The sequence below is a fragment of the Hemitrygon akajei genome, chromosome 6 (genome assembly GCF_048418815.1).
Source record: "Hemitrygon akajei chromosome 6, sHemAka1.3, whole genome shotgun sequence".
NCBI classification, from domain to species: Eukaryota; Metazoa; Chordata; class Chondrichthyes; order Myliobatiformes; family Dasyatidae; genus Hemitrygon; species Hemitrygon akajei.
This window is the reverse complement of record NC_133129.1, coordinates 7,326,808-7,346,762: the sequence shown is the minus strand read 5'-3', so window position 1 is coordinate 7,346,762 and position 19,955 is coordinate 7,326,808. Positions and strand designations below refer to the sequence as shown.

The 19,955-nt window shown below is 46.1% G+C and overlaps 1 protein-coding gene across 3 annotated transcripts in view; it reads left to right on the top strand.

Annotated features, from left to right (window-relative positions):
- Nucleotides 1–19,955, top strand: part of nadk2 (NAD kinase 2, mitochondrial) — a 45,813-nt gene that overhangs the window by 7,620 nt on the left and 18,238 nt on the right. For 2 of the 3 annotated variants that reach the window (XM_073047815.1, XM_073047816.1), the window contains exons 2-3: nt 8,686–8,774; nt 11,405–11,493. In XM_073047815.1, the coding sequence (XP_072903916.1) occupies nt 8,686–8,774; nt 11,405–11,493 (178 nt within the window). The remainder of the gene's footprint in view (nt 1–8,685; nt 8,775–11,404; nt 11,494–19,955) is intronic. The other variant, XM_073047818.1, reaches the window with a different exon arrangement.

The following is a 19,955-nucleotide window of genomic DNA, read 5'->3' as shown; positions in this document are numbered from 1 at the left end:
CTACGATCACTCTTTCCAAGAGTGACTACAAGATCGTTGATCTTACCTGTCTCATTGCACAGGACTAGATCTAAGATGGTATTTTCCCTTGTAGGTTCACTAACATGCTGCTCAAGAAAGCCATCACGGATGCATTCTATGAAGTTCTCCTCAAGACTTCCTTGACGAACCTGATTCACCCAATCTATGTGGAAGTTAAAATCCTGCATGACAACTGCTGTTCCGTTCTTACAAGTCTCAGTTATTTCTTGGTTAATCGCCTCTGCCACTGCAATATTTTTATTAGGTGGCTTATAGACAACACCCACCAGTTTCCTTTACTATTCTTAATCTCTACCCAGATGGACTCAACATTCTGCTCCGTAGATCGTATATCATCTCTCACAATCACCCTTATCTCATCCCTTATCAAGAGCACCACCCCACCTCCTCTGCCTTCCTGCCTATCTTTCCATATTACCCGATACCCTTGGATATTTAATTCCCAGTCATCTCCACCTTGCAACTAGGCTTCTGTAATGGCCACTAAATCAAATGCCTTGGTACTGATCTGTGCCAGATCTCACTCAGATGACTATAGAACCCCTAAGTGTATGACTTCTACACTAAAGTTTAGAGTAAATTTATTACCAAAGTAAATATATGTCACCATATTCATTTTCTTGTGGGCATTCACAGTAATTGTAAAGAAACACAATAGAAACAATGAAAATCTGAGCACAACAAAGACAGGCAAACAGCCAATGTGCAAAAGACAACAAACTGCAAATACAAAACTAAAGAAAAAACAAAATAACAATAAATAAGCAATAAATATTGAGAACAGCAGTTGTAGAGACCTTGAAAGTGAGTCCATAGATTGTGGAATCAGTTCAGTGTTAGAAATTGTGAAAATGTTTCGGGTGTGGGGGGGCTGTTTGGTCATTATGAGAATGGGGTTGCTGAGAGCTGTGTGAAGTTATCTCCTCTGGATTAAGGGTCTTATGGTTGAGGCGTAATAATTGTTCCTGAACCTGGTAGTGTGAGTTCTCAGGCTCCTGTACCACCTTCCTAATGACTGCAGCAAGAAGAGAGCATAGCTTGGATGGTGGGAGTCCTTGGTGGTGGACGCTGCTCTCCTGCCACAGCATTCCTTCTAGATGTGCTCAGTAGTGGGGAGGGGCTTTCCCCTTGATGGACTGGGCAGTATTCAATATCTTGTGTAGATATTTCCATTCAAGTGTTTCATACCAGACCGTTATGCAATACTCCACTGCACATCTATAGAAGTTTGTCAGTGTTTTAGATGACATGCCAAATCTTTGCAAACTTCTAAGATAGTAGAGGCACTATCGTGCCTTCTTTGTAGTGACAATATGTGCTGCACTCAGGACAGATCCTCTTAAATGATATAGAACATCGAAAACCACAAAGTTGTGCCGAACATGTCCCTACCTTAGAAATTACTAGGCTTACCTATAGCCCTCTATTTTTCTAAGCTCTATGTACCTATCCAAAAGTCTCTTAAAAGACCCTATTGTATCCGCCTCCACCACCGTTGCCGGCAGCCCATTCCACGCACTCACCACTCTCTGAGTAAAAAAACTTACCCCTGACATCTCTGTACCTACTTCCCAGCACCTTAAACCTGTGTCCTCTTCTGGCAACCATTTTAGACCTGGGAAAAGCCTCTGACGATCCACACAATCAATGCCTCTCATCATCTTGTACACCTCTATCAGGTCACCTCTCATCCTCCTTCGCTCCAAGGAGACTCAACCTATTCTCATAAGGCATGCTCCCAAATCCAGGCAATATCCTTGTAAATTTCCTCTGCACCCTTTCTATGGCTTCCACATCCTTCCTGTAGTGAGGTGACCAGAACTGAGCACAGTACTCAAAATGGGGTCTGAACAGGGTCCTATATAGCTGCAACATTACCTCTCGGCTCCTAAATTCAATTCGACGATTGATGAAGGCCAATACACCGTACACCTTCTTAACCACAGAGGCAACCTGCGCAGCTGCTTGGAGCACCCTATGGACTCGGACCTCAAGATCCCTCTGATCCTCCACATTGCCAAGAGTCTTATCATTAATACTATATTCTGCCATCATATTTGACCTACCAAAGTGAACCACCTCACACTTATCTGGGTTGAACTCCACCTGCCACTTCTCAGTCCAGTTTTGTAACCTCTGACAGCCCTCCACACTATCCACAACACCCCCAACCTTTGTGTCATCAGCAAGTTTACAAACCCATCCTTCCACTTCCTCATCCAGGTCACTTATTAAAATCACAAAGTGTAAGGGTCCCAGAACAAATCCCTGAGGCACTGCACTGGTGACTGACCTCCATGCAGAATATGACCCGTCTACAACCACTCTGTGGACAAGCCAGTTCTCCATCCACAAAGCAATGTCCCCTTGGATCCCATGCCTCCTTACTTTCTCAATAAGCCTTGCATGGGGTACCTTATCAAATACATTGCTGAAATCCATATACACGACATCTTCTGCTCTTCCTTCATCAATGTGTTTAGTCACATCCTCAAAAAATTCAATCAGGCTCGTAAGGCACAACCTGCCTTTGACAAAGCCATGTTGACTATTCCTAATCATATTATGCCTCTCCAAATGTTCACAAGTCCTGCCTCTCAGGATCTTCTCCATCAACTTAACAACCACTGAGGTAAGACTCGCTGGTCTATAATTTCCTGGGCTACTCACTTTCTTGAATAAAGGAACAATATTTGCAACTCTCCAATCCTATGGCACCTCTCCCGTCCCCATTGATGATGCAAAGATCATCGCCAGAGGCTCAACAATCTCCTCCCTCACCTCCCACTGTAGCCTGGAGTACATCTCATCCGGTCCCAGTGTCTTATCCAACTTGATGCTTTACAAAAGCTCCAGCACATCCTCTCTCTTAATATCTACACGCTCAAGCTTTTCAGTCTGCTGTAAGTCATCACTACAATCACCAAGATCCTTTTCCATAGTATTCATTAAGTACCTCTGCTATTTCCTCTGGTTCCATACACACTTTCCCACTGTCACATTTGATAGGTCCTATTCTTTCACGTCTGATCCTCTTGCTCTTCACATACTTATACAATGCCTTGGGATTTTACTTAATTCTGCCCGCCAAGGCCTTCTCATGGCCCATTCTGGCTCTCCTAATTTCCTTCTTGAGTTCCTTCCTATTAGCCTTATAATCTTCTTGATCTCTAACATTACCTAGCTCTCTGAACCTTTTGTAAACTTTTCTTTTTTTCTTGACTAGATTTATTACAGCCTTTATACACCACGGTTCCTGTACCCTACCATAAGTTCCCTGTCTCATTGAAACGTACCTATACAGAACTCCACACAAATATCCCCTGAATATTTGCCACATTTCTTCCGTACTTTTCCCTGAGAACATCCATTTCCAATTTAAGCCTCCAGTTTCCTGCCTGATAGCCTTATAATTCCCCTTACTCCAATTAAATGCTCTTCTAACTTGTCTGTTCCTATCTCTCTCCAGTGCTATTGTAAAGGAGACAGAATTATGATCACTATCTCCAAAATGCACTCCCACTGAGAGATCTGACACCTGACCAGGTTCATTTCCCAATACCAAATCAAGTACAGCCTCTCCTCTTGTAGGCTTATCTACATATTGTGTCAAGAAACCTTCCTGAACACACCTAACAAACTCCACCCCATCTAAACCCCTCGCTCTAGGGAGATGGCAATCCATATCTGGGAAATTAAAATCTCCCATCACGACAACTCTGTTATTATTACACCTTTCCAAGATCTGTTTCCCTATCTGCTCCTCGATATCCCTGTTACTATTGGGCGGCCTATAAAAAACACCCAGTAAAGTTATTTACCCCTTCCTATTCCAAATCTCCACCCACAGAGACTCCGCAGACAATCCCTCCACGGCGTCCACCTTTTCTGCAGCCGTGACACTATCTCTGATCAACAGTGCTACACCCCCATTTCTTTTGCCTCCCTCCCTGTCCTTTCTGAAACATCTAAAACCCGGCACTTGAAGTAACCATTTCTGTCCCTGAGCCATCCCAGTCTCTGTAATGGCCACCACATCATATCTGCAAGTGCTGATCCACACTCTAAGCTCATCCACTTTGTTCACAACACTCCTTGCGTTAATATAGACACATCTCAAACCTTTGGTCTGAGCGCATCCCTTCTCTATCACCTGCCTATCCTCCCTCTCGCACTGTCTACAAGCTTTCTCTATTTGTGAGCCAACCTCCTCTTCCCCAAGGAATGCCAAGGATCTTAAAGTCACTGACCCTCTCCTCCCCTGATTCCCCCGATGAGGACTGTATCATGGACTTCTGAAGTCAATAGTTGGCTCCTTGGTCTTGCTCACATTGAGTAAGAAGTGGTTATATGGCACCTTGCAGCTAGATTTATAGGACCTGGGCCTCTGTACCAACCTCTGCAATTGGATCCTCAACTTCCTAACTGGAAGACCACAATCTGTGCAGATTGGTGACGTATCCTTCTTGCTGGTGATCAACACTGGTGCACCTCGGGTGTCTGCTTAGCCCACTGCTCTACTCTCTCTATAACCATGACTGTGTGGCTAGGCAGATCTCAACGTCATTAAGACGAAAGAGCTGTTTGTGGACCAGGAAGGGTAAGATGAAGGAACACATGCCAATCCTCATGGAGGGATCAGAAGTGAAGAGAGTGAGCATTTTCAAGGTCCTGGATGTCAAGATCTCTGAGGACCTAACCTGGTCCCAACATATTGCTGCATCTATAAAGAAGGCAAGACAGCGACTATACTTTAAACTTTGGTATGTCGACAAAACACTCAAAAACTTCTATAGATGTACCATGGAGAGCGTTCTGACAGGCTGCATCACTGTCTGGTATGGGGGTGGAGGCTACTGCATGGGACCCCCCCCCCCCCCCCCTTTCTGCTTTCCGCAGGGATCGCTCCGTACGCGACTCCCTTGTCCACTCGTTCCCCCCCCCCCCCCCCCCCCCCAATCCCTTCCCACCGATCTCCCTCCTGGCACTTATCCTTGTAAACGGAACAAGTGCTACACCTGCCCTTACACTTCCTCCCTCACCACCATTCAGGGCCCCAGACAGACCTTCCAGGTGAGGCGACACTTCACCTGTGAGTTGGCTGGTGTATATTGCGTCCGGTGCTCCCGGTGTGGCCTTTTATATATTGGAGAGACCCGACACAGACTGGGAGACCGTTTCACTGAACACCTATGCTCTGTCTGCCTAGAAAGCAGGATCTCCCAGTGGCCACACATTTTAATTCCACATCCCATTCCGATATGTCTATCCATGGCCTCCTCTACTGTCAAGATGAAGCCACACTCAGGTGAGCCTCACAGTCATAAGTGTAAAGTGAGTAGAGCAGGGGGCTAAGCAAACAGCCTTGTGGTGCCCCTGTGCTGAGGGAGATTGTGGAGGAGATGTTGCCAATCAGAGCTGACTGGGATCTGCAAGTAAGGAAATTGAGGATCCAGTTGCACAAGGAGATATTGAGGCCAAGGTCTTGAGCTTATTGGTTAGTTTTGAAGGTATGATGGTGTTGGATGCCGAACTGTAGTGAGAAAGTGCATCGGGATGTGTGCACCTTCACTATCCTGACGTTCTGGAGTTGAGATGGCATCTGCTGTGGACCTGTTGCTCCGGTAGGTAAATTGGAGCAGATCCAAGTTGCTCCTCAGGCAGGAGTTGATATGTTTCATCACCAACCTTTCAAAACACTTCTTCAATGTGGATATAAATTCTACTGGATGATAATCAATGAGGCAGGTTACCACATTCTTAGGCACCAGTACAATTGAAGCTTGCTTGAAGCAGCTGGGGTCCTCAGATTGCCAAAGAGAGAGGTTAAAGATCTCAGTGACTGTCTGGGCCAGATGATTTTTGTGGGTTCACCCTCCTGAAAGTACATTGGCCTCAGAGTCTAAAATCACAGGGTGATCGGGCGTTGTGGAAGTTTGTGAAGGTACCTCCATGTCTTGTCTGGGGGTGAAACCTTGTCAAGTACGTTGCTTGGTTTTACTTTGTGGGAGGTGATAGCATTAAAGCAGCAGGAAAAAGGCTAGCAGGCACTGTGGAACACTACCTACAGCTTCCCTGCTAATTCACCCAATGTCCTGACTTGCCCATCTTCCTCCATCACTGGGTCTGAATGTTGGAACTCCCTCCTCAAGGACACACAATTCTGTCAGTGAGCATATCCTAAAAATTAATGACTGAAACTTCCTACCTTGCGCAATACTCTGCTTTCTACTGCTATGTTGGGAGGTGTTTTATGTAAAAGCAGTATATCCTGCAGGTAAGAATGTTTTGGCTTCAGCTAAAGATAAGGAGCCACGTTGTCCAACTTAAAGAATGTTGTGTCAGCCACTCAGTATTGTGGGATTTGAGAGACGGCTCTAGAGAGCTGGGCGGCCAGATTTCTGAAGGACAGTAGTCTGGTTTGGGGTCTTTTGGTGGGAGGTGTGACGGAGAAGAGCACCAGGGAAGATACCTAGAGGATTCCATTTGAAGGGGTGACCCTAATCCAAGGAGTGCTTCACAAGTCAGGAGATTCTAAGAAGGGAAGTTCTCCCTGCAGTTGGTAATGAGAATTCTGTGCTGTGAGTGAAGTGACACACACAGTGACTATGGAAATATGCCCCAATGCTTATGTGCAGATTTCAGCTGGCTTAATTAATGGGCACTTTTTTCTTTCTGTTAACTGATGAAGTTGAAAACTACATACCTTGCTGGTGTACGACCTGTCAGTTCTGGGCTACCGATAATTGTGTATGGCCAGTATTTACACAGCATTCACTCAAATCAAGATTCCTTTAATCAGAACATCCCAACATTCCTTTTTGGTTGAACCCCAAATCATAGCGTCCCTAGACATGTATTGTTTATGAAAGGCGTTAAGTCACGTGGCTGTTAGAGTAGCTAATGAGCCAAGTTGGGGTATAAACCCTGGTGAGAGGGTTGCACTTATAAGTTTGTTGCATCTGTTCATCTTGCCTTGCTAAAGTTCAAGTAAATATATATATTACCATATACTGTACACCCTGAGATTCACTTTCTTGTGGGCATTCACTATAGGTACAAAGTAAAAACAAACAAATAAATAAATATGGAATAAATATTGAGAACATGAAATGATAAGTCCTTGAAAGTGAGTCCGTAGATTGTGGAATCAGTTCAATGTGAGGGTGAGTGAGGTTGCCCCTCTGGTTCAGGAACCTGATGGTTGAGGGGTAATAACTGTTCCGGGACCTGATAGTGTGAGTCCTGACGTTCCTGTACCTCCTTCCTGATGGCTGAGGGGTCATAACTGATCCTGGACCTGATAGTGAGTCCTGAGGCTCCTGTACCTCCTTCCTGATGGCTGAGGGGTAATAACTGTTCCTGGACCTGGTAGTGTGAGTCCTGAGGCTCCTGTACCCCCTTCCTGATGGCTGAGGGGTAATAACTGTTCCTGGACCTGGTAGTGTGAGTCCTGAGGCTCCTGTACCTCCTTCTTGATGGCTGAGGGGTAATAACTGTTCCTGGACCTGGTAGTGTGAGTCCTGAGGCTCCTGTACCCCCTTTCTGATGGCTATGGGGTAATAACTGTTCCTGGACCTGGAAGTGTGAGTCCTGAGGCTCCTGTACCCCCTTCCTGATGGCTGAGGGGTAATAACTGTTCCTGGACCTGGTAGTGTGAGTCCTGAGGCTCCTGTACCCCCTTCCTGATGGCTATGGAGTAATAACTGTTCCTGGACCTGGAAGTGTGAGTCCTGAGGCTCCTGTACCCCCTTTCTGATGGCTATGGGGTAATAACTGTTCCTGGACCTGGAAGTGTGAGTCCTGAGGCTCCTGTACCCCCTTTCTGATGGCTATGGGGTAATAACTGTTCCTGGACCTGGTAGTGTGAGTCCTGAGGCTCCTGTACCCCCTTTCTGATGGCTATGGGGTAATAATTGTTCCTGGACCTGGAAGTGTGAGTCCTGAGGCTCCTGTACCCCCTTCCTGATGGCTGAGGGGTAATAATTGTTCCTGGACCTGGTAGTGTGAGTCCTGAGGCTCCTGTACCCCCTTCCTGATGGCTATGGAGTAATAACTGTTCCTGGACCTGGAAGTGTGAGTCCTGAGGCTCCTGTACCCCCTTCCTGATGGCTGAGGGGTAATAATTGTTCCTGGACCTGGTAGTGTGAGTCCTGAGGCTCCTGTACCCCCTTCCTGATGGCTATGGAGTAATAACTGTTCCTGGACCTGGAAGTGTGAGTCCTGAGGCTCCTGTACCCCCTTCCTGATGGCAGCAATGAGAAGAGGGTATGTCCTGGGTGGTGGAGGTCCCTGATGATTGATTTCCTGTGACAGGGCTCTGTATAATGAATACAGTGGTGGGGAGGGCATTACTCGTGGGCCATATCTTATACTTTTTGTAGGATTTTCTGTTCAAGGGCATTGGTGTTTGCATTCCAGGCTTCATTCTCCCTTTGCCTCTGCTGTCAATTATATACTTTGTTAATTTGCCTCCTCTCTCTGCCTTCCGAAGGAGCCCCTGGGCCTTGCTTGCCCTGGCATGATGTAGGTGAATCCTTGTTCCTGTTGTATCAGTGCTTGGTATTCAGGGTATTTCCTGGTGTGCTGTCAGCCCTGCCCTGCCCTGCCCTGCCTTCACCTGGCTGTGTTGTGTGTTTGCAGCTTGCTACGAAGGGATCCAGTTACTGTGGATTGCTGGAGCGACACCACCGTCACACTGTGAACGTTCAGCATGTGCTGGATAGTCTCCGGTAAGCAGACGATTCCCACCACATGTCTGCAAGAAATCTGAGGAACACACACAATATGGTGAGGAACTTATCAGGTCAGGCAGCATTGTCCTGAAGAAAGGTCTTGGCTGGAAACATCTACTGTTTATTCACTTCCATAGATGCTGCCTGACCTGCTGAGTTTCTCCAGCATTTAATGTGTTGCTCTGGATTTCCAAAATCTACTGTGTTTACAAGTGACCCAAGGTTGTCATAAGTCATTGTCTCTGACCCATGGAAAACAAGCCTTGACTCTCTGGCCTCTCCTCATAACTTGAACACTGCAAAACAGCTAACACCCTGGTGAACCACTTCTGCATCCTCATATCCATCTCGGAACTGCACATGGTAGTCTAGCTGTAGCCCAATGTCATACAGTATCATTGTTGCTCTTGTATGCCCCTGCTAAGGAAAGTAAAGGTCAAGACTGAATCAGCAGCAATCTGTTGAATACTGGAACTGACTTGATGGGCAGAGTGTTTTCCCACTCCTGTATATTCTATAGTTTACAAGTGTTCACCTTCCCTGTCCTCTGCTGTTATCACAATCTATTTTAAGCTAATTCATATCTCGTGGTATCAGTTCATTCTTCTCTGAACAAAGTCCTTGTAAATTTACATAGTTTACCCTCATAAAATGAACCTAGGGTTGTGGCTTAGAGATTATTCCACAACTCAAACCAAACCAGTTCTGTCCTTCACCCTGTGACATTGCTCCTGCCCTGTCCTGAGACGTCAGTCGGTACGCTTCCCATCCCCGTACACTCACTCTGTTTTTCAACATTGTTAGCTGGGAGTGTGCACTTCTCACTGTTGCTGAAGGTTTGGTGGTGACATCATCTGTTGTGCACTGTGAACCTTGCGACTGAATGGTACAAGTGTCAAGTAATTTTCCACGTCCCCCCTCCCCCAGTGCTTTACTCAACACACTCACCTGTTCACATTTCCCACTCCTCCAGCTGCCTACCATCATCTAAAATCAGCACAGGATTCAGCTCCTTCATTATCCATGCACTTCCCGATACTGTATTCCATCGGCTACTTTGCCCATTCTCCTAATCCCTCCAAGTCCTTCTGCAGCCTCCTCTATAATACCTGCCCCTCTATCTTCTTCATATCATCTGCAGATTTGGCCACAAAGTTTGAAGTACAACATAAAAAGAAGTGGTCCCTTTATTCCCACTCTGCCTCCTGCTTCTGTCTATGCTACTATCTTTCCTGCAATAGCACAGAAGCTGTGCTTCAGCCTGGTGGTACGTGCTTTCAAGCTTTTGTATCTTCATCCCAGAGGGGGCTGGTAGACATGGAGTTCAGGAAATTCAAAGATTAGCTTTATTTGTCACATGTACATTGAAGCATACGATGCCTTAATGACCAACGCAGTTAGAAGATGTGCTGGAGGCAGCCTGTAATTGTCACTCCATTTTTGGTACCAACTTAGACTGCCCATACATACTCAAATCTAGGAAGAACTGGAGCACCCAAAGGAAGACCGTGTGGTCACAGGGAAATCGCTGGTACTGCAAAGCATTACACTAAACATTTTGGCAAAGTCTTCCATGGTAGGCTGGTCTGAAAGGTTAGGACATGCAGGATTTAAGATGCTGTGGCAAACTGAATCCAACATTGGGTGACATGGGGACAGAAGGATGTAGTGGGGGGAAGTCTGTAACCAGTGGTGGACATGTCTTGGATGAGAATGCCATGGTGTGAGAAGAAAGTCACTAACAACAAGGAGGGCTGTCTTGGGATATAGATGGACAGATTTTAGTGGAAAGGTGGGTGGAGTGGTGTAGATGGAATTTAATGCATACAAGTGGGCTAATGGATTGAGGGCCATCTACATAAGGAGCAGGGGGGGCTGAGGAGTATTGATGTGTAGCAGAAAGTTGGGTTGCAAGTTTATAGCCCAAAGTCCAGTCTGCATGGAGGCACTGGTTTTAACCTTTTGTCTGTTCTGTCAGTAGAAATGGTTCCACATGTGAAGTCCAGGAGGCTGTCAAAAGCTGTTTCAGATGTGTGCCTTTGGGAGCATTTAATAAGTAGGGGGAGCTTATCCCCATTACCATCCCAGCTACAGCAACCTTCCTAGGCAGGGTATTGAGTACAGAGTTGGGAAGTTGTGTTGCCATTGTACAAAACACTGGTCAAGCCAGGTGTGGTGGATGATGTGTGGCTTTGGTCACTACACACTGTTGAAGGGTGCAGGAGGGATTTACCAGCATGTTGCCCGGTCTGGAGGGATCAGACAGACTGTGTCTATTCTCACTGGAGACTGAAGGGTGACTTTTAAGGGTGTTTATAAAATCATTAGGGGGATAGATAAGGTGAGTGGTCACAGTCTCTTGCCCAGGCTAGGGGAATCTAAATCTAAAAGGCACAGGTTTAAGGGGAAAGATCCAGAAGGGATGTGAGGGTCAAGATTTTCTGTGCATGTGGAATGAGCTCCCCAGTGGTAGAGGTGGAAGTTAAAACATTTGGTTAGCTTCATGGATAGGAAGCATTTACAGTCTGAGTTGGGCTGAAAGGTCTCTCTCTATGCTGTATTCTTCAGACTCTGCTTGTAACAAAGGCTGACAATCTCGGAGTGACCCTCTCTCCATCTCTCCTCAGAAAGGAAGGCATCGAGGTTCGCCTGGTGAAGCGCAGAGACTACACTGAAGAGACGGTGCAATGGGCAGACGCCATTGTCTCTGCTGGAGGTAACAGGATGCTTGAGGCACACCCTGCTGCAAGAGGGGTTCACTGGGCCTGGATGGCACCCGTGTCCTGGGAACAGGGAGCACCATTGTACTCTCCCTCACACTGGACAGGCCACCTCCTTCAGGCTCTCGGACACGTCCACCAACATCCTCCCCATCAGCCCAACATTTCCAAAGTGAAGCTCCCTCCACACCATCCCATCACACACTCCTGGGGTCAGATATGGAGTGAAACTCCCTCTGTACCATACCTAAACACACTCCCCAGGGCCAGACACAGAATGAAGCTGCCGTCACACTATTCCATGACACACCTCTGGGGTCAGGGGCGAGACTTGGAGAAGCTCCCCTCTACATTCACCTAGGGCATGGATTAGATGCACAATCAGAATATTTTCCCTGGATGGAAATGTCAATTTCTAGAGGGTGTTCATTTAAGGTGAAAGAAGAAGTTTAAGAGATATTGAACATAGAACAGTTCAGCACAGAGCAGCTCACTAAATGCAGACCTTTTCAAAGTTTAAAGTAAATTGATTATTGATGTACATGCAGTACTGTGCAAAAGTCTTAGGCACCCTAGATTTGTTTTATAATGGGTACGGACTCCAGAGAGCCCTGATCTGAACAACATGGAGGCTGTCTGGGATTACCTGGAGAGACAGAAGCAGGCAAGGCAGTCAGAGTCTGCAGAGGAACTGTGCTGAACTGCTTGGAACAAGCTACCACAGAAAACTGATGCCGTTTAAAGGCAAAGGGTGGTCACAACAAATATTGATTTGATTTCGTTTTTCACTGCTTTCTGCTCTTTAGAGTAATTTTTTGATATTTACAAACTCTTCATTATTTTTGAAAGCATCTTCACTTTACAGATTTCTTTTCCATGTGCTTAAGACTTTTGTATAGTACTGTATATATCACTATGTACAACCCTGAGATTCATTTTCTTGCCAGCAATCATAAGAAATGAAATAGAATCATTGAGAGACCGCACCCAACAGGACGGACAAGCAACCCGTGTGCAAAACTAACACTGCAAATACAAAAAAGAAGAAAAATAAATAAGCAATAAATATTGAGAACGTGAATGAAGAGTCCTTGAAAGTGGATCCATAGGTTGTGGGAACAGTTCAGTGATGGGGTGGGTGAAATTGAGTAAAGTTACCTCTCTGGATGATGGATGCTGCTTTCCTGCGACCATGCTTTGTGTAGATATGCTCAATGGTGGGAAGGGCTTTATCCATGATGGACTGAGCCGTATCCACTACTTTTTTGTAGGATTTTCCATGTGAGGGCAGTGCTGACATTGAGTGAGGGGTGTTTGTTGTGGCAAGTACAGATTTTCAATCTCCCCCCCTACATACTGATTCGTCACCACCTTTGATTCAGCCTAAAGTGGTGATGTTGTCAGCAAACTTAAATATCATATTGGAGTTGTGCTTAGCCACATGGTTAAAAGTTTAAAGCAAGAAGAGCAGGGGAGAAGCACATAGCTTTGTGGTGCACCTGTGCTGATAGAGATTGTAGAGGAGATGTTGTTGCTAATCCGAACTGGGGTCTGTAAGGAAATCAAGGATCCAATTGCATAAGGAGGTATTGAGGCCATGGTCTTGAAGGTTATTGATTACTTTTGAGGGGTTGATAGTATTGAATGCGGAGCTGTAGTCGATAAAGAGCATCCTGATGTATGTATCTTCACTGTCCAGATGGTCCAGGGTTGAGTGAAGAGCCAATGAGATGGCATCTTCTGTGGACCGTTGCTCTGGTAGGCAAATTGGCACAAGTCTTTAGGACACAATCACAAGTCTTTAGGACTTGGTTAGGTACCCTGTCTGGGCCAGATGCTTTCTGTGGGTTCACTACAGACTACTCGCATGTCAGCCTCAGACTGAAATCAGAGGATCTTCGGGGGCTAAGGGAGTTCATGAAGCTGCCTTCATGTTTGTCAGTCAAAGCGAGCATAAAAGGCACTGAGCTCATCTGGAAGCAAAGCCTTGTCACCTACGTTGCTTGGTTTCACTTTGTAAGAGACAATAGCATTCAAGCCTTGCCTTGGCCGCCAAGCATCCTTCAGTGATTCAGTCTGCTCTAGAATCGCCGTTCTCTATGTAAGATGCCTTTCCAGAGATCATACCTGGACCTTTGTCGTCAGCCCTGAATGCCACTGATCTGGCCCTCAGCAGATTATGATTCTCAATTTTCATCCAAGGCTTCTGGTTGGGTAAAACTCTGAATGATTTTGTGGGGTCATACTCATCTATGACTGTCCGTGACCACCGTGGTGTATTCGTTCAGATCCACAGATGAGTGGGTAGATCCTCTCGGTGACCTCTTGAAGCCTTCCTAGGATGACACGAGCAAACAGTTTTCCAGTGATGCTAAGGAGTGAAATGCCACGATCACTTCAGTCTCCCTTGTTCTTGTACAGGGTTACAATGTTGGCACCCCGCATGTCCTGTGGATATCGCGGCATTTCACTCCTTAGCGTCACTGGAAAACTGTTTGCTCGTGTCATCCTAGGAAGGCTTCAAGAGGTCACTGAGAGGATCTACCCAGAATCACAGTGCGGATTCTGTGCTGAAAGATCAAACACCGACATGATCTTCTCCCTGAGACAGCTTCAGGAAAAGTGCAGAGAGCAGAAGAAGCCCTTGTACGTCGCCTTCATCGACCTCACCAAGGCGTTTGACATGGTTAGCAGAAGCGGGCTCTTCCAGGTCCTCCACAAAATTGGCTGTCCCCCGAGGCTGCTAAAGCTCATTCAACCCTTTCACGATGACATGAAAGGCACAGTCCAGTTTGATGGATCAACTTCAGACAGAGTCAAGCAAGGATGTGTGCTTGCCCCAACTCTCTTCGGGATCTTTCTTGCAGTACTCCTGAAACAAGCCTTTGGGAATTCAACAGAGGAGTTTACCTGCACACAAGATCCGACGGGAAACTGTTAAGTCTCGCAAGACTCAAGGTCAAGTCGAAGGTGCGAAAAGCCCTAATCCGTGACATGCTGTTTGCGGATGATGTTGCTGTGCCAACTCACTCAGAAGAGCTCCAAAGACTGATGAAAGGCTTCTCTCAGGCAAGCAAGGCCTTTGGTCTCACATAAGCCTGAAGAAAACAAACCATATAACAACTACAGCACGGAAACAGGCCATCTTGGCCCTTCTAGTCCGTGCTGAACACTTACTCTCACCTAGTCCCACTGGCCCGCACTCAGCCCATAACCCTCCATTCCTTTCCTGTCCATATACCTATCCAATTTTACTTTAAATGACAATACCGAACCTGCCTCTACCACTTCTACTGGAAGCTCGTTCCACACAGCTACCACTCTCTGAGTAAAGAAATTCTCCCTCGTGTTACCCTTAAACTTTTGCCCCCTAACTCGCAAAACATGTCCTCTTGTTTGAATCTCCCCTACTCTCAATGGAAAAAGCCTATCCACGTCAACTCGATCTATCCCCCTCATTATTTTAAATACCTCTATCAAGTCCCCCCTCAACCTTCTATGCTCCAAAGAATAAAGATCCAACTTGTTCAGCCTTTCCCTGTAACTTCGGTGCAGAAACCCAGGTAACATTCTAGTAAATCTTCTCTGTACTCTCTCTATTTTGTTGATATCTTTCCTATAATTCGGTGACCAGAACTGTACACAATACTCCAAATTCGGCCTTACCAATGCCTTGTAGAATTTTAACATTACAACCCAACTCCTATACTCAATGCTCTGATTTATAAAGGCCAATATACCAAAAGCTTTCTTCACCACCCTATCCACATGAGATTCCACCTTCAGGGAACTATGCACCATTATTCCTAGATCACTCTGTTCTACTGCATTCTTCAATGCCCTACCATTTACGATGTATGTCCTATTTGGATTATTCCTACCAAAATGTTGCACCTCACACCTATCAGCATTAAACTCCATCTGCCATCGTTCTGCCCACTCTTCTAACTGGCCTAAATCTCTCTGTAAGCTTTGAAAACCTACTTCATTATCCACAATGCCACCTACCTTAGTATCATCTGCATACTTACTAATCCAATTTACCACCCCATCATCCAGATCGTTAATGTATATGACAAACAACATTGGATCCAATACAGATCCCTGAGGCACACCACTAGTCACCGGCCTCCAACCTGACAAACAGTTATCCACCACTACTCTCTGGCATCTCCCATCCAGCCACTGTTGAATCCATTTTACTACTTCAATATTAATACCTAACGATTGAACCTTCTAACTAACCTTCCGTGCGGAACCTTGTCAAAGGCCTCACTGAAGTCCATATAGACAACATCCACTGCTTTACCCTCATCAACTTTCCTCGTAACCTCTTCAAAAAATTCAATAAGGTTTGTCAAACATGACCTTCCACGCACAAATCCATGCTGACTATTCCTAATCAGACCCTGTCTATCCAGATATATATCATCTCTAAGAATACTTTCCATTAATTTACCCACCACCGATGTCAAACTGACAGGTCTATAATTGCTAGGTTTACTCTTAGAACCCTTTTTAAACAATGGAACCACATGAGCAATACGCCAATCCTCCGGCACCATCTCTGTTTCTAATGACATTTGAAATATTTCTGTCGGAGCCCCTGCTATTTCTACACCAACTTCCCTCAAGATCCTAGGGAATATCCTGTCAGGACCTGGAGATTTATCCACTTTTATATTCCTTAAAAGTGCCAGTACTTCCTCCTCTTTAATTGTCATAGTTTCCATAACTTCCCTACTTGTTTCCATTACCTTACACAATTCAATATCCTTCTCCTTAGTGAATACCGAAGAAAATAAATTGTTCAAAATCTCCCCCATCTCTTTGGACTCCACATATAGCTGTCCACTCTGATTCTCTAAGGGAGCAATTTTATCCCTCACTATCCTTGTGCTATTAATATAACTGTAGAAACTTAGGATTTATTTTCACCTTACTTGCCAAAGCAACCTTGTATCTTCTTTTAGCTTCTCTGATTTCTTTCTTAAGATTCTTTTTACATTCTTTATATTCCTCGAGCACCTCATTTACTCCATGCTGCCTATATTTATTTTAGATCTCCCTCTTTTTCCGAACCAAGTTTCTAATATCCCTTGAAAACCATGGCGCTCTCAAACTTTTAACCTTTCCTTTCAACCTAACAGGAACATAAAGATTCTGTACCCTCAAAATTTCACCTTTAAATGATCTCCGTTTCTCTATTACATCCTTCCCATATAACAAATTATTCCAATCCACTCCTAAATCCTTTTGCATCTCCTCAAAGTTAGCCTTTCTCCAATCAAAAATCTCAACCCTGGGTCCAGTCCTATCCTTCTCCATAATTATATTGAAACTAATGGTATTGTGATCACTGGACCCAAAGTGCTCCCCAACACATACGTCCGTCACCTGACCTATCTCATTCCCTAACAGGAGATCCAAAACTGTCCCTTCTCTAGTCGGTACCTCTATGTATTGCTGCAAAAAACTATCCTGCACACATTTTACAAACTCCAAACCATCCAGCCCTTTTACAGAATGGGCTTCCCAGTCTATGTGTGGAAAATTAAAATCTCCCATAATCACAACCTTGTGCTTACTACAAATATCTGCTATCTCCTTACAAATTTACTCCTCCAATTCTCGCTCCCCATTAGGTGGTTTATAATACACCCCTATAAGTGTTACTACACCTTTCCCATTCCTCAATTCCACCCAAATAGCCTCCCTAGATGAGCCCTCTAATCTATCCTGCCAAAGCACTGCTGTGATATTTTCTCGGACAAGCAATGCAACACCTCCTCCTCTTGCCCCTCCGATTCTATCATATCTGAAGCAACGAAATCCAGGAATATTTAGTTGCCAATCACACCCCTCCTACAACCATGTTTCACTAATAGCTACAACATCATATTTCCAGGTATTAATCCATGCTCTAAGCTCATCCACCTTTCTTCCAATGCTCCTAGCATTAAAATAGATGCATTTAAGAAACTCTCCACCTCTTCCTCTCTGTTTATCCCTAACGATGCAATCGACTTTATTATCTTTTTCTTCCTTCTCCCCTACATCTTCGGTCTGAGCGCTTCCCTTCTCTATCACCTGCCTATCCTCACTCACACACTGTCTACTAGCTTTCTCTATTTGTGAACTAACTTCCTCTCTCCTAGTCTCTTCAAATTGATTCCCACCCCCCAAGCATTCTAGTTTAAAGTCTCCCCAGTAGCCTTAGCAAATCTCCCCGCCAGGATTCAACTGTAACCCGTACTTTTTGTACAGGTCACATCTGTCCCAAAAGAGGTCCCAATGATCCAGAAACTTGAATCCCTGACCCCTACTCCAATCCCTCAGCCACGCATTTATCCTCCACCTCATTCCATTCCTACTCTCACTGTCGCGTGACACAGGCAATAATCCCAAGATTACTACCTTTGTGGTGCTTCTTTTCAACTGCCTTCCTAATTCCCTATATTCTCCTTTCAGGAACTCATCCCTTTTCCTACCTATGTCATTGGCACCTATATGTACCACGACCTCTGGCTCCGAACCCTGGCACCAGGGAGGCAAACTACCATTCTGGTCTCCTGATCACGTCTACAGAATCACCTATCTGACCCCCTAACTATCGAGTCCCCTATTACTACTGCCTTCCTCTTCCTTTCCCTACCCTTCTGAGCCACAGGGCCGGACTCTGTGCTGGAGGCACGGCCACTGTTGCTTCCCCCAGGTAGGCTGTCTCCCCCCCCCCCCCAACAGTACTCAAACAGGAATACTTATTGTCAAGGGGTACAGCCACTGGGGTACCCTCTAGTACCTGACTCTTCCCGTTCCCCCTCCTAACCGTGACCCACTTGTCTGCCTCCCGTGGTCCTGGTGTGACCACCTGCCTGTAACTCCTCTCTGTCAACTCCTCACTCTCCCTGACCAGACGAAGGTCATCGAGCTGCAGCTCCAGTTCCCTAACACGGTCCCTGAGGAGCTGCAGCTCGGTGCACCTGGCACAGATATGGACGTCCGGGAGGCTCGGAGACTCCAGGACCTCCCGCATCCGACACTGAGAACAACAAGCTGCCCTCACACTCATACTTCCCCTTTCCTCAAATAACAGGAAAAACTGAAACCTAAACCTACCTTGCCTCGCCCGTTTCCGCCTAAGCCCGTTGAGCCAAAGCTCTTAAGCCTTCACTCTGCTCCTGGCTCACTCCACTGCCCGCTGTATCAGGTTGTGTTCTTATTAAATCTTCACCACTTCACTGCCCGACGTCACACCCCTGCGCAGTCCTGCCTCTCTTAACTCTAATGAGAATAAAAAAAATTCAAGATGGCTCCCACCGCACTCCCGTTCTGATCTTCCGACTTCCTTCTCCAAATGAAAACGTCCTAGGACAGAATGCCACTCAGCCTCCAGCAATCAGCATCGACAACTACACCCCTGAGGCTGTTCATGGGTTCACTTACCTGGGATCGACCATCACAGACACCCCGTCTCTGGAGCCTGAACTCAACAAAAGGATAGGGAAAGCTGTCACCACTCTGTCTAGGCTCACCAAGAGAGTATGGAACAACAGCATGCTGTTCAAGCACACCAAGATACAGGTCTACAGAGCTTGTGTTCTCAGCACCCTCCTCTACGGAAGTGAGATGTGGACCCTGTATGCTCACCAAGAAAAGAGGTTGAACACCTTTCACCTGCGCTGTCTCAGACGCGTCTTCCGGATCTCATGGAAGGACAAAGTTACCAACAACAGTGTCCGGGCTGCCCAGCATGCAGACCCTTCTGAGACAGCGTAGACTGCGGTGGCTGGGGCATGTCCACAGGATGGAGGATGGAAGAACACCAAAAGACATCCTATATGGGGAGCTGGCCTCTGGCGATCGACCAACTGGACAGCCCCATCTGTGCTTCAAGGATGTATGCAAGAGAGACCTGAAAGACCCGGAGGTCAGTGTGGATAGTTGGGAAGAGCTAGCAGATGATCGCAGCAGATGGAGGCAGGAACACCACCAAGATCTCGAAAGAGGTGAAGAGAAGCTGAGGCGGATGGCTGAGGAGAGGCGCATATGCAGAAAGCTGAAAAGTCAAGAGGTGGACCTACAGGACACTGATCACACTTGTGCTATATGCAGCAAGGACTGTCACTCCCTGCTGGGCCTCTTCAGTTACAATTGACGCTGCAGACTACCGTGATTAGGTTTTTCAAGGGCGCAACTCCATGGTCTCTTGAGACTGATGGATGCCTATACAGATGAGTCCTTGAATATGGCCCAGTCCAATCTCAGCCACTACTCTGCCTCCCATGACCTCCACTTTGTTGTCTTTATCTTTAGAGTCTTGCTCTTTAGCCTCTGCCTGTATGCAGGTAGGAGGAGGATAGCCAAGTGATCAGATTTCCCAAAATGTGGTCTAGGGATGGAACAATTGGCATTCCTGATGGTAGTATAGCAGGGGGTGAGTGTGTTGGGACCCACC